The sequence below is a fragment of the Dictyostelium purpureum genome, assembly GCF_000190715.1.
Source record: "Dictyostelium purpureum unplaced genomic scaffold DICPUscaffold_116, whole genome shotgun sequence".
Classification (NCBI taxonomy): Eukaryota; Evosea; class Eumycetozoa; order Dictyosteliales; family Dictyosteliaceae; genus Dictyostelium; species Dictyostelium purpureum.
This window is the reverse complement of record NW_003519453.1, coordinates 1-13,642: the sequence shown is the minus strand read 5'-3', so window position 1 is coordinate 13,642 and position 13,642 is coordinate 1. Positions and strand designations below refer to the sequence as shown.

The 13,642-nt window shown below is 26.2% G+C and overlaps 5 protein-coding genes across 5 annotated transcripts; 2 read left to right on the top strand and 3 right to left on the bottom strand.

The window, feature by feature from the left end:
- Nucleotides 1–2,821: 2,821 nt before the first annotated feature.
- Nucleotides 2,822–3,197, top strand: DICPUDRAFT_152093 (uncharacterized protein; the record flags this gene model as incomplete). The annotated part of the gene is made up of 2 exons (XM_003287875.1): nucleotides 2,822–2,987; nucleotides 3,091–3,197. The coding sequence occupies 2 exons, from the start codon at nucleotides 2,822–2,824 to the stop codon at nucleotides 3,195–3,197; spliced, it is 273 nt and encodes a 90-aa protein (XP_003287923.1).
- Nucleotides 3,198–4,807: 1,610 nt separating this feature from the next.
- DICPUDRAFT_55110 (uncharacterized protein) lies at nucleotides 4,808–9,194 on the top strand (the record flags this gene model as incomplete). Its single annotated transcript, XM_003287874.1, has 4 exons — nucleotides 4,808–5,515; nucleotides 5,939–6,805; nucleotides 6,903–8,213; nucleotides 8,268–9,194. Coding segments are annotated over 4 exons (3,813 nt in total), but the record flags the coding sequence as incomplete, so codon positions are not given.
- Nucleotides 9,195–10,166: 972 nt separating this feature from the next.
- On the bottom strand, nucleotides 10,167–11,036 carry DICPUDRAFT_33247 (uncharacterized protein; the record flags this gene model as incomplete). The annotated part of the gene is made up of 1 exon (XM_003287861.1): nucleotides 10,167–11,036. One exon carries the CDS (start codon nucleotides 11,034–11,036, stop codon nucleotides 10,167–10,169), a length of 870 nt encoding a protein of 289 aa, XP_003287909.1.
- A 320-nt stretch (nucleotides 11,037–11,356) lies between these two features.
- On the bottom strand, nucleotides 11,357–12,303 carry DICPUDRAFT_152090 (uncharacterized protein; the record flags this gene model as incomplete). Its single annotated transcript, XM_003287860.1, has 2 exons — nucleotides 11,357–11,686; nucleotides 12,238–12,303. 2 exons carry the CDS (start codon nucleotides 12,301–12,303, stop codon nucleotides 11,357–11,359), a joined length of 396 nt encoding a protein of 131 aa, XP_003287908.1.
- A 362-nt stretch (nucleotides 12,304–12,665) lies between these two features.
- On the bottom strand, nucleotides 12,666–13,505 carry DICPUDRAFT_78751 (uncharacterized protein; the record flags this gene model as incomplete). The annotated part of the gene is made up of 3 exons (XM_003287859.1): nucleotides 12,666–12,707; nucleotides 12,901–13,177; nucleotides 13,246–13,505. Coding segments are annotated over 3 exons (579 nt in total), but the record flags the coding sequence as incomplete, so codon positions are not given.
- Between the last annotated feature and the right edge of the window lie 137 nt (nucleotides 13,506–13,642).

Here is a 13,642-nt window from a genome sequence, read left to right as displayed (position 1 = left end):
AAAAACAAAACACAATATGGCAAACATAGGAGGAGCTGAGCATGTCCAAAATCCTCTTGATTTCCTTTTCCTCCTTTTCTGAATACACTTTAATTTTATCTTGATCTTTATAATTTACCAATCCATAGTAATAATTTAAATAATAGGTACCATCTTTTTTAATTGATTCGTGATACCAGTATGTCTGTTTAAATAAAGAAAAAAAAAATTAATTAATAATCTGGACAAGATATTGTTTTTTTAAATTTTAAATACTCACAAAAAAAGAAATAAATAATAAAATACAACTTAAAATATTAATAATAAAAACTCCATACACTTCCCACTTCATTCTATTTATACATCTACATGCAAACAAAATTTATTAATATATTAATAAATGAATATAAATATATTTTTTTTATTTTTTATATTTTTTTTTAATAAAACTGTTTAAAATAAAAACAAAAAAAAAAAATTAAATTTTTGAATGGATGCGAAAAAGTAAAAAGAATTTTATTGTTTAAAATAAAAACAAAAAAAAAAATAAAATAAAATAAAAATAAAATAAAAATAAAAAAAATACGTCATATGATATCTTTTTTAATGCGCCAATTGATTTTATTAAAAAATATTATTGTCTAAATTAACACACTCACCCACAACCTACTCTATTTTTTTTTTTATTGATATTTAAGACATATTAACATCCTCAATAATGTGATATTTACCATTACCCCAATTAGGTTTAATGATATATAATTAAATTATAGATAAACACAACACACACCACAATTAAATTCATGATGGTTTTGATTAAATTTAGAAATGAAAAAATAAAATAAAATAATAAAAAAAATAAAAATAAAATAAAAAAAATAAAAAAAAAAATAAATTATTTAAATTTTTTATTTTTTTTTTTATTTTTATTTAAAATTTTTTTTTTAAATTATTTTTAAAATTTTTTTTTTTAAATTAATACACAAAAATCAATAATAATAAACACACAAAGCATAGAAAAAAAAAAAAAGTTGCACTTCGATCAAGTTCTTCATTTTTTTTCTCTTAATATAGCAAAATAATACCTTATAGGGTATATATTTTAATTTATTTAATTTTATTGTATAAATTATTATATTTTTATTTTTATTTTTTATTTTTTTTCCTCACCATTTATTTATTTATTTTTATTATATAAATATACAAATATTTATATTTTTTTTTTTAAAAAAAAATAATATAATTTATTAAATATATTGTTTTGTTTATTTTTTATTGTAAATATAATAATAGTTTATATTAGTTTGGTAAATAAATTTTTTCATATAATATAAAAAAAAAAAAAGTAAGTAGCTATACATAACATTTTTATTTTTTATTATTTTTATTTTTGATATTTTAGTTTTAAATATCGATATCATTCAACACACATTCTCGATATCACCCACATAACATATATAGATAGTGTATATAATCATTGCTTTATAATTTTACAAGCACGACATAGATACCAAAAATAACCATTAATTTTTTATTTTTTTTAATTTTTTTAATTTTATTTTTGTTTTTATTTTTATTTTTTTTTTTATTTTTAAAAAAATAAAAATATTATTAATAAAACTCATGTGATAGTAGTTATCATATTTAAAAATATCTATCATCACAAAAATAAATAAATCTTTTTGATAACGGGGATTTTTTTTTTTTTTTTTTTTATTTCTTTTTTTTTTATTTCATATACTTTTTTTTATTTTTATTTTTTTTATTTTTATTTTAATTTTTATTTTTTTTAATTTATAATATATATATATGAAATATCATTTTATAATATATATTTTATTTTGATTATAAATAATATATTATCCTTCCATTGATAATTCACACTCAAATTTATCCATATTTTCCACAATCTTAAAAATAAAATAAAAAAAACATTATAATTATAATCATAATATGCAACAACAAAACCAATCAAATAGTAATCTATAATTGTTTTTAATCATGTATCATAAAATAATATTTAAATATCACCCATCTTACATATATATATTTTTTTAAATACATATATAATATTAAACCACAAACGGTCAAAATTTAAAATTTTTTTTTTTTATTTTTTTTATTTTTTAATTTTTTTAAAATTTTTTTTTTTTTTAAATTTTTTTAAATTTTTATTATTATTTTTTTTTATATACATTATTATGTTTTTTTCATTAATTAATTAAAATTAGTAAGAAATTTTTTTTTTTAAAAATAAATTAAAATAAAAATAAAATAAAAATTAAATTCAAAATAAAAAACAACAATAACAGAATAAATTTCATCATCTCCATGATTAATGGTTTATTTATAAATAAATATAATTATTATTTTAATCATCCTCAAATTCATCATAATTTTTTTTTTGGATTCTGTTATATTACCTACACACAATTTATTACCCACACCTTTTTTTCAAAATTAATAAAAGACAACAAACCAAACCACATTACACTTATTTAGATTAGATAATAATAATAATAATACATAATTTATTTTTTTAAAAAAAAAACCCTCACATATTATCATCTTGTACACTCATAAAATTTTAATTTTTTCACTCTTTTTTAAATAACTGATATACTAATTTTTTTCCCTCTCTTTTATTAAAATTCTTCTTTATTTATTCAATAATAGGTTTTTTAAGTAAAACAAATTGTTATTTTTTTTTTTTTTAATTAGTTAAATATCGATATTTTAATTAATTATTCTTTATTCAAAATAATTAATTAATAATATTGGCGAATATTATCAGCAATTATATAAAGTTATAATAAAAGTTTGTTTTTAGATTATAAAAGGTATGAACTTTGCTGGATCGTCTATTGATTATAATCAACAACAACAACAGCAGCATCAATCACAACAATTAAATAATCATGGTTCATATTTAAATACAAATACAAATAGTCCTAACATAAATACAAATAGTCCTAATACAAATATAAATCATAACAATATAAATAATAGTAATAATAACAATAAAAAAATGGTACAAACAGAAAATAATCAAGAAGATTTTAAACCAAAACCTTCATATAATATGCCCCTATCTATCGATCAACAAATCAGAATGTGCAGCAACAGTTTCACCAACAGCAAGCTCATCAGCAGCAATTACGTCAACATTAAGTACGGGAACAACAAATACATCAACCTGTTTCACCAATAATAAATAAACCGGCACCCCAAGCACAACCACAGGTACAACAACAACAAGCACAACTACAGCAACATGCTCTCCATCCATCACAACCTCTACAAACTGCGACAAATATGGTGCAGCCACAACAAACACAAAGTGCCCCAAATCCTACCAAAAACCAATATCTTGAGGTTTATGTTGTAAGTTAACCATATGGTTTATTATTATTGTTATTGTTTAAGAATATAAATACTAATCATTGTTTTATTCCTTTTATAGTATTTAGATAGATTACAAAATAATAACCCAAATATTACAGATCCAATTTATATTAGTTGTATACAGTTTTTAAATAGCCCACAACCATTAGCGCAATTAACACAGCCCGAATTAGATTTGTATAATAAAGTTTTACACAAACATAATTTATTAACTCAAAGACATCAGCAACTATTACAACAACAAATTCCACAATCACCACAAATGTCACAATATCCACAGCAATACCAACAATACCAAGCTTCTATTGCTGCACAACAACAAAAACTTCAATATTTACAACCACAACAACTTCCACAACAAAACCAACAGCAACCCGTTGTACAACAACAACAACAACCACAAATTGTACAGCAGCCAATACAAACACAAAATAAAGTTCCACAACATCAACCACAACAATATGCATCACCAAGTCCGGTCTATCAACAACAGCAAAATCCATTAGCTTCGCCATCTATACCCTCACAGCAACAACAACAACAACAACAACAGCAAACACAAATACAACAATCACCACAGCCTCAACAGGTTTCCCAAACACAACCAATTCAAGCTAGAGTTCCTCAATTCTTCTTTTCTCAAGAGCAAATTGAAACGATCAGGGCTCAGGTTTATGCATATAAATGTTTTAATCAAAAGAAACCAATCCCAGAAGAGTATTATAATATATTGGGCTTAAATCCATCTGCTATTGCAAATAATAATTCATTCTCTAACCCAACCACACCTACAACTAACCCAAGTGCACAATCAATACAGCAACCTGTTGTTCAACCCCAACCAATCGTTCAATCATCACAAGCCACACAACAAACTGTTCAACCCCAACCAATTCAAGGCTCCACCCCACAACAATCACCAACTGTACCATTACCATCCCAATCACAACCATCCCAACCACAACAAAATTTACCACAAAATCAACAACAATTATTGCAACAGCAATTATACCAACAACAGTTATTACAAAAGGCCAGGATAATAGCTCAACAAACTCAACAGGTTCAACAAAACCAAAATTTAAACCCACACTTTGGTTCACCTGCCATGGTTTCACAACAGCAACCATTGCAACAAGCATCGGTTCCACAGCCATCATCATCATCATTACAACCAAACGCCGCCAATACACCAAATCTTAATTCACAATTGCCACCAAATATGATTAATCAACAACAACAACAACAACTAGCAACACAACAATCCTCGACCATTAATCCACCAATTATTAATCAAAATAATACAACTGCATCAACACAACAACTACAACCAGTATCAACTGTTACACCAAATAATATTAATTCCGTAGCAGCTCCAAATAATAATATTAATACCTTAAATAAAACGACACAACAACCACTTATGCAATCAATACCTCAACCACAGCCAGAGCCAGAACCAATTGACCCACTTAAAACTTTACCAAGAGAGACATTAATCCCAAAGCCAATTGATCTTGATTTTATTAAAACCTGTAGAAATAATTTAATAAATCAAATTATTGCCGAACGTATTGATACTCTTTGTGAAACTATACCAACACTTGAGGAGGGCTCAGAAGAAAAACTTTCCGATACAATAGAATACAAGAAATTATCATTATTAGAATATCAAAAACAATTAAGAAAAGAGGTTTTAGAATCGGAAATTGCCAAAACTAGTAAATCAAACAAGAGTAAATCCAAAGAAAAACAAAGACTTGAGCAACAACAGAGCGAAGAGAAAAATAGATATAAAGATTTCCTTGGTCAAATTATGAACCATAGCAAAGAGTTTAAAGAGTTCCATGCAAACAAGATGACAAGAATTAAAAAGATGACCAAGCGTGTAACTAATTATTTTGTTCTTTTAGAAAAGAAAGAGCAACAACAAAGAGAGAAGGAAGAGCGTGAACGTCTACGTGCCCTTAAAACCAACGATGAAAGTAAATATCTTAAATTATTGGAACAAACTAAAAATCAAAGACTTCGTGAACTTTTCGATCAAACAAATGAGTTTTTAGATAAAATCTCTCATCTTTTACAAAGAGAAAAAGTTTCAATCATTGAACAAGAAGAAAATGAAGAGGCAGTTCGTAGACAACAAGAGCAATTTGCTATTCAACAAAAACAACAATTAGAGGAAGACAACAATGAAAAATTAAGTATTAGTAATATAACAAATAATGACGATAATGACATTGAAATGAAAGAAAGTCGTGGTGATCAACCAGTTGTAACCGTCCAACAACAAGGCGAACAAGAAAAAAAAGATGGCGAAGAATCAAAAGAGTCAAATGCTGACACTGAAAATAAAACTATTGATTCTGTTGATAAAAATGAAAAAGAAATTCAACAATCTACAAATAGTGATAAAATGGAAACTGATGATCAATCATCGTCATTAATCACAACATCAGATTCATCAAACCAACAAATTGTACCAGTCCAAACAACTACCACAACCACAACAGCTAATACTCAACAACCACAGTCAGGCACATATGTTTCAAAGGCTCATTCTTACTATTCAAAGGCTCACTCTATTCTCGAAGATATTATCGAACAACCACAAATTCTTGAAGGAGGTAAATTAAAACCATATCAAATGCAAGGTCTTCAATGGATGGTTTCGTTGTATAACAATAAATTAAATGGTATTTTAGCAGATGAAATGGGTTTAGGTAAAACAATTCAAACTATTGCTTTGGTTTCGTATTTAATCGAAGTTAAGAAAAATAATGGTCCATATTTAGTTGTTGTGCCATTATCCACATTAACTAATTGGGGTCAAGAGTTTGCTAAATGGGCACCTAAAATCAAAGCAGTCTTATACTATGGTGATAAACCAACTAGAAAATCAAGATATGAGGAAGAAATTTCCCCAGGTCAATTTAATGTTGTTGTTACCACTTATGAATACATTATTAAAGATAAGAATCAACTTTGCAAAATAAAATGGAACTATTTAATTATTGACGAGGGTCACAGAATGAAGAATTATACAAGTAAACTTTCAGTTATTTTAGGTACAAATTATCATAGTCGTTACCGTTTGTTACTTACTGGTACTCCACTTCAAAATAGTTTACCAGAACTTTGGGCTCTTTTAAACTTTTTATTACCAAATATTTTTGATTGTGTCGAAGATTTCGAACAATGGTTTAATGCTCCTTTTGCTCAAACTGGTGAAAAAATCGAAATGAACGAAGAAGAACAGTTGTTAATTATCCAACGTCTCCATAAAGTACTCAGACCATTCCTTCTTAGAAGATTAAAAAAAGAAGTAGAGGCCCAACTTCCAGACAAAGTTGAAAAGGTATTAAAATGTGACATGTCAGCATTCCAACAAAAGATGTATGACTTAATTAAAGATAAGGGCGTTTCTAAAGTAAGTATACAGGTTTTATTTGTTTATTTATTCCAATTATTTAAAAAATTGATATTAATTTTTATTTATTTTTTTATTTTAATTTTAGTTTACAGCCGGTAGTGGTTTAGATGGTAATCCAAAATTAGCAAAGGGTTTAAAAAATACTTATGTGCAATTAAGAAAAATTTGTAATCATCCTTATTTATTTTATGATGAAGAGTATCCAATCGATGACAATTTAATTAGATATGCTGGTAAATTTGATTTGTTGGATCGTTTATTACCAAAACTTAAAGCAGCTGGTCACAGAGTTTTAATTTTTAGCCAAATGACTCAACTTATTAATATTTTAGAGGTATTCTTTGCATACAGAGATTTCAAATATCTTAGATTGGATGGTAGCACAAAGTCCGAAGAAAGAGGTCCACTTTTGCAATTATTTAATGCCCCAAACTCCGAATATTTTATTTTTGTTTTATCTACCAGAGCAGGTGGTTTAGGTCTTAATTTACAAACTGCTGATACAGTAATTATTTTCGATAGTGATTGGAATCCACAAATGGATCTTCAAGCTCAAGATCGTGCACATCGTATTGGTCAAAAGCAAACTGTACGTGTTTTACGTTTGGTTACATTGCATTCAGTTGAAGAAAATATTTTAGCTCGTGCCAATTTCAAGAAAGAACTAGATAAGAAAATTATTCAAGCAGGTCAATTTAATAATAAATCAAATCGTTCAGATCGTAAAAAGATGCTTGAAGATTTAATGACCCAAGATGAAACTGCTGAAATGGAGAGACAAACTGTACCAAGTGATTCACAAATCAACGAAATGATTGCTCGTTCACCAGAAGAATTTGAACTTTATGAGCAAATGGATAAGGAAAGAATGGATCGTGATTCACAACGTTGGAAAGAATTGGGAAAAGAAGGTGAACCAAAGAGACTATGTCAAGAAAATGAAATGCCACCCTGGATCACTAAAGAAGTGGAGGTTACAGATGATCTTTCTTTTGTTTTAAATCCATCAAGTGTTAAAGGTAAAAAGAATCAAGAGGAAAGCGAAAGACAAATTTTAAGAATGATGGAAAATGGTGAAATTGCTCGTAGAAGAAGAACTACTACAAATATTGCTGAATATTTCGGTGACGATGATGAAGACTCTTCATCTTCTGAATCTGATTCCGATTTTGAATCGTCAACTCCTTCAAAACGTGGTAGGAAATCAAAAGATAAAGATGGTGATCATAGTATGAATGGTAACAACAACAATTCATTGGCATCAGCTTCTGTTGAAACTCCAAGTAAAAAGAGAAAAGATTTAGATATCTATTCCGACTACGAGGATGATAACGCTGATGAAGAAGATGACGAAGATACCCCACGTCCACAAAGATCAAAGAAGAAAGCAAAAACCGTTCCAACACCAAAAAAACAATCTGCAAAACAATCTAAAAAAATTCAACAACAGCAACAAGATTTCGAAGATGAAAGATCCAATGGTTCAACTCCATCTACTCCAATGTCCCCTATTAGTACCTCATCATCAACTACCGCTGCTATTCCAGGCTTACCAGGCCCAAGCCCAGCAAAGAAAGCAGGTAGAGGCAGACCAGCCGGTACTCTCAAAAAGAAACCAACTACCGAAAATGATATGAAATATCTCCAATTATGGGACTCCATTCGTATGGATCAAGACGAAGAGGGTAGAAGAAGAAGCGAAATATTCCAGAAACTACCAAGCAAGCGAGACTATCCAGATTATTACACAATTATTAGGGACCCAATTGATATGAAAACTATCAAAGAAAAAATTGTTGCCAGTAAATATCATAATCCTACCCAATTTGCCCAAAGTGTTAACCAAATGTTTTATAATGCTCAAATTTATAATCAATCTGGTTCTGAAGTTTTTGAAGATGCTGTTGTTTTACAAAATTTATTTACAAATTTATTTAATAGTCTATTTCCAAATAACCAATTACCAAAACCAGAACCACCTCTCTCCCCCTCAACTTTGATTGGCCAAAAATCTGAAGAAATTAAAGATCCATTATCACTATCAAATGATAATCAAAATGAATCACAACAGCCAACACAACAACCACAGCAACAACTACAACAACAACCACAGCAACAACAAACACAACAACCACTACAACCAACACAACAAACATCAATTAATACAATTGTAGATAATTCACAAATACAACCAAAACCATCAGGAATCAATGATAAATCGTCTTTACCAATTGTAGATAAATCGTCATCAACCACTACAACCTCTACTAAAATCTCAAACAACTCTATTCCAAGAATTAGCAATACAAACTCGCCACCATCATCACCACATCTACCTCCACAATCACAACCACATTCAAAACCACAAAAATCAAGCAAAGAAAAAGAAAAGAGTATTGACAGAATGATCGAAAGAATGATCGATAAACCATCAAAAGATAGATATAAAGAGAAAGATAAACATAGAGATAGAGGTGAAAGAAATGAAAGAGATCGTGATAGAAGTGATAGAAGCGAAAGAGACCATAGAGAAAGAGATCGTGAAAGAGGTGAAAGAAGTGAAAGAGAACGTGAAAGAGGTGAAAGAAGTGAAAGAGAACGCGAACGTGAAAGAGACAGGGATATACTTGGTATTCATAGCAGCAGTGGTAGAGAACGTGAAAGAGACAGGGATAATAATGGTACAATCAACAGCAGCAGAGAACGTGAAAGAGATAGAAGTGATAGAAGTGAAAGAGAACATCACAACTCAACAAGCGGTCATCATAGTGGTAACAGAGAAAGAGACAGAAGTGATAGAAGTGATAGAGAACGTGAAAGAGAAAAACTTGATCGTCAATTATTAAATTTAACAAATAATAATATTCTTAACAATAATAATAATAATATTAATAATAATAAACCAAAAGTTAATCCAATGTCATTATCAATGATTACAAATGATGAAAATCCACAACACCAACAACATCAGCAACACCAACATCAACAACAAAATCAAACTCAACAATATCACAACCACCAACAACAATATCACCACCAACAATTCCAACAACACAATAAACCAATTTCAAACAAAATGTTATATAATAAATTCCCATCAGATAGTGAATCCGAAGATTTTGATGATTTAGATGATTATGATAACTGATCACCTAGAACAAATTGTTAATAATTATAAAATAAAATAAAACTTTAAAAAAAAATTATGTAAAATCTATTTTGCAATACTTTGTAAATTCAATAAACTATTTTAATTTTATTATTTTTTTTTATTTAATATTATTTTTTTTAAAACTATACCACCAATAAAAAACCATAAGGCCAATTTTTTATAGCAAAAATAAATTATTTAATCCCATTCAACATTTTTATTTTTATTTGAGAATATTAGTTGGTTATTAATATTAAAAATACTTTTTAAAATTTCGTTAAAGTGATCATTTGAGTGTATTGGGTTTTTAGTTTTTTTTCCATTATTAGTTGTAATTGTAAGGTAGTTTCTGGTTAGAGTTGCAACACCGCCATCTATAAATTTAAAAACCATTGGACCAATAGCCAAATCTATTTTTTCAATTATCATAATTTTTTGGGATGTATTTAAATAACTCTCTTGAAGTGGTTCTAAATTGAAAAAAAAAGTTGAAATCCATTGCTTTAAATTTTCATCAATATAATCATCTTCTTTTTTGAATTGCATCTTGTGAGTATAATATTGTTTTTTTCCTAAATAATTAATTGCCTCGTTTTCCTCCTTAACAATTCTAAACAAACCATTTTTGCTTTTGGTTATTTCTTCCACTTCATCTATTTGTATAGGTAAAATAGGTGTAAACCCGCCAAAACCTATATCAATATAGTATTTTTTATTTTCATTAACTAATATAATAGCAACATGTGCACCCGCGGCTCTATTTGGGTTTGGTCCACTAACAACTACTCCTGTAACCAAAGAAATATCTTTAAAGCCACTTTCTTGAAGAAAATAATATATTAAACCGTTTAATTTAAAACATAAACCCCCATTTTCATTTAGTACTATCTGGTTATAAATTGTTTCTTTTGTAACCTCTTTAATATCATCTTGAATAACATCTAAATTTTCAAAAGAAAAGGTAGAGCAACAAGCATCCAAAATTAAAAACAAATCCTCGAATTTGAGATTTAATATTGGTTCAACATTGATTCTTTTATAAAAACTTAATTGAAACTCTGTTAACATTTTATACATAAAATAATTAAAAGCTATTTAAAAAAAAAATAACATTAAATTAATTAATTAAACAAAAAAAAAAAAACAATAAAAATAATAAAAATAAAAAATATTTAACCCCAAAAAATAATAAAATAATTATTCACTCCCCCTGCTCTTTAAAAAAAAAATAATAAATAAATAAAAAAATTTTAATCAACAATATATTTAAAAAGACACATCGTCAAATATAACTGATAATAAATAAATTTATTTTTTTAAATTTACAAAGTTGTTTTGTATTTTTTGATTATTGTTTTGTTTTTTTTTTTCTTTTTTTTCTTTGTATTTTAAAGTTTTTGGAAGTTACCAGTCTCGGCTGAATTTAATCTGAATGATCTTCCTCTCAAGACGAAGGCAAGGAAAATACCAGCACCATAAACAACAATTGTTAAAATATTTACGATTAACCAAAAAGTGAAACCATCCTTAATAACTGTATAAATAATTGAGATAATTGGTAAAACACATAAAATTGCTAAACCGGCCATAAAATACCAAAGGAGTCTTGGAGAGTTAAACTTAGCACCTGCTGCCCCACAAACTGCAATAATAACATTACCAAACAATAAAATAAAACCGATAATTGGTGTTGTAAAAATTGAAAGAACACCTAAAACCTAAAATTAAAATTAAAAAATTTAATATTTTGATTTTTTTTATTATTATTATTATTATTATTATTATTATTATTATTATTATTATTATTATTATTATTATTGTTACTATTGTTATTGCTATTAAATTATTATTATTATTATTGCTATTAAATTATTACTATTGTTATTGTTTTCGATATTGCCATTGATATTTCAATTGCTATTATATTATATTATTACTATTGATATTGTTATCGAAATTGCTATTGATATTTCTATTAATTATTATAATTAGTTTGGTAAATGATATCTCTATTATTAAAAGATACAAAATTGTTATTTCGTCATTTATAGAAACCAAAACATATTTTATTTGATCTTTTTTAAAAACTATTTATCTTTTAGACTATATTCCTTTGCTTGCTATTTTAATGCTGTTGTTATTTTAATACTGTTTATAATATTGTTGTTTATAATACTATTGTTTGTAATACTATTTTTTGTAATACTATTTTTTGTAATACTATTTGTTTGTTATTGTTTATGCTATATCCGAATACTATTCTACATACAAGTAAAAGAACGCAAATAAAATAAATAATTCTAGCTTTAATTTCTGCACCTTCAAACCAAGCCATTTTTAAGTCTATGTATATATATTAAATTAATATAATATTAATTTTGAATCCAATATCTATTTAAAAAAAAAGAAAAAAAAACACAAGATAATTTTTTGTTGGTAATATTAAAAATATAAATAATTTTATAAAACAACTTTTATAAATTTATTTTATAACTATAATAACTATTTAACTTTGAATAAAAAAAATGAGTAGTGTGAATGGGGGTAATATTAATAATAAAAAAAAAAAAAAATTTTAAAAAAAAATTAAAAAAAAAAAAATAAAAAAAAATAAAAAAATAATTTATAAGGGTCATACGTTATTTTTATAATAAATATTAAAGACGTGGTTTATTTATTATTTATTTAAGTTTTTGATTACTTAAATTTCAGACTCATATCAACCTTTAAAATTGGTAACTATTATAAAAAAAAAATAAAAAAAAATAGAAAATAAAAATAATTTATATAAAAATAATAAAAAATAAATATAATTTATAGTATTTTAAAATTAAATGCTTAAACAAAACATATCACTTTTAGTTCGTTTTTATTTCTATTTTTAGTTTTTATTTTTTTTTTATTTTTTTTTATTTTAGTTTGTGTTAATTACTTTGTTTTGTTCATTTAAATCTCTATTGTCCCTATTTTTTTCCTCTTTCATTATCACAATACTGGTGGTATACAAGTAAAACAATAACTCTATAGATTTACAAGATAATGTTGGCATTTGTCTTTGTTGCTCTAAATCTGATGAATTATTATTATTAGTGTCATTAGAAAAAGGTTGGGTTGATATTACAATATTATAAATTTTATCAAATTCACTTTCATTAAATGATGAATTTTCGTCAATTGTTGGATGATATTGTTTAATCATTGTTTTGACTCTATTTTAAAATAAAAAAACAAAATAAATTAGTTAATTAAAATATTTTTAAAAAAAAATAATACTTACAGATTATAAGAACCATTTGGGCATGGTGCTGTTGATTCTGAATTTGATGTGAATAAATAAAATATTATTCTAAACTGTTCTTTTGATATTGGTGTATCTGCATTTATATTTGGAACTTTTAAAACATTTCTTAATATTGAAGATAACCTATCAGTTGGAAAAGCTGTGGATGTAGTATTATTAGTTGATGTAGCAGTTGATGGATCATTTGTCAAAGCTGGTTGGTGTTGAATTAAATAACTCCAATATCTGTGAAGAAACTGACTTAAAAAAGATAGATGAATTATTTGTTCCTTTGAATCTTGCTTTCTATTGAATATCTCTTCTATCTTTGAAATTCATCATAATCGAAAAAACACCATGGAAATGTACCTCTAATCCACCTGTCTGTTGCATG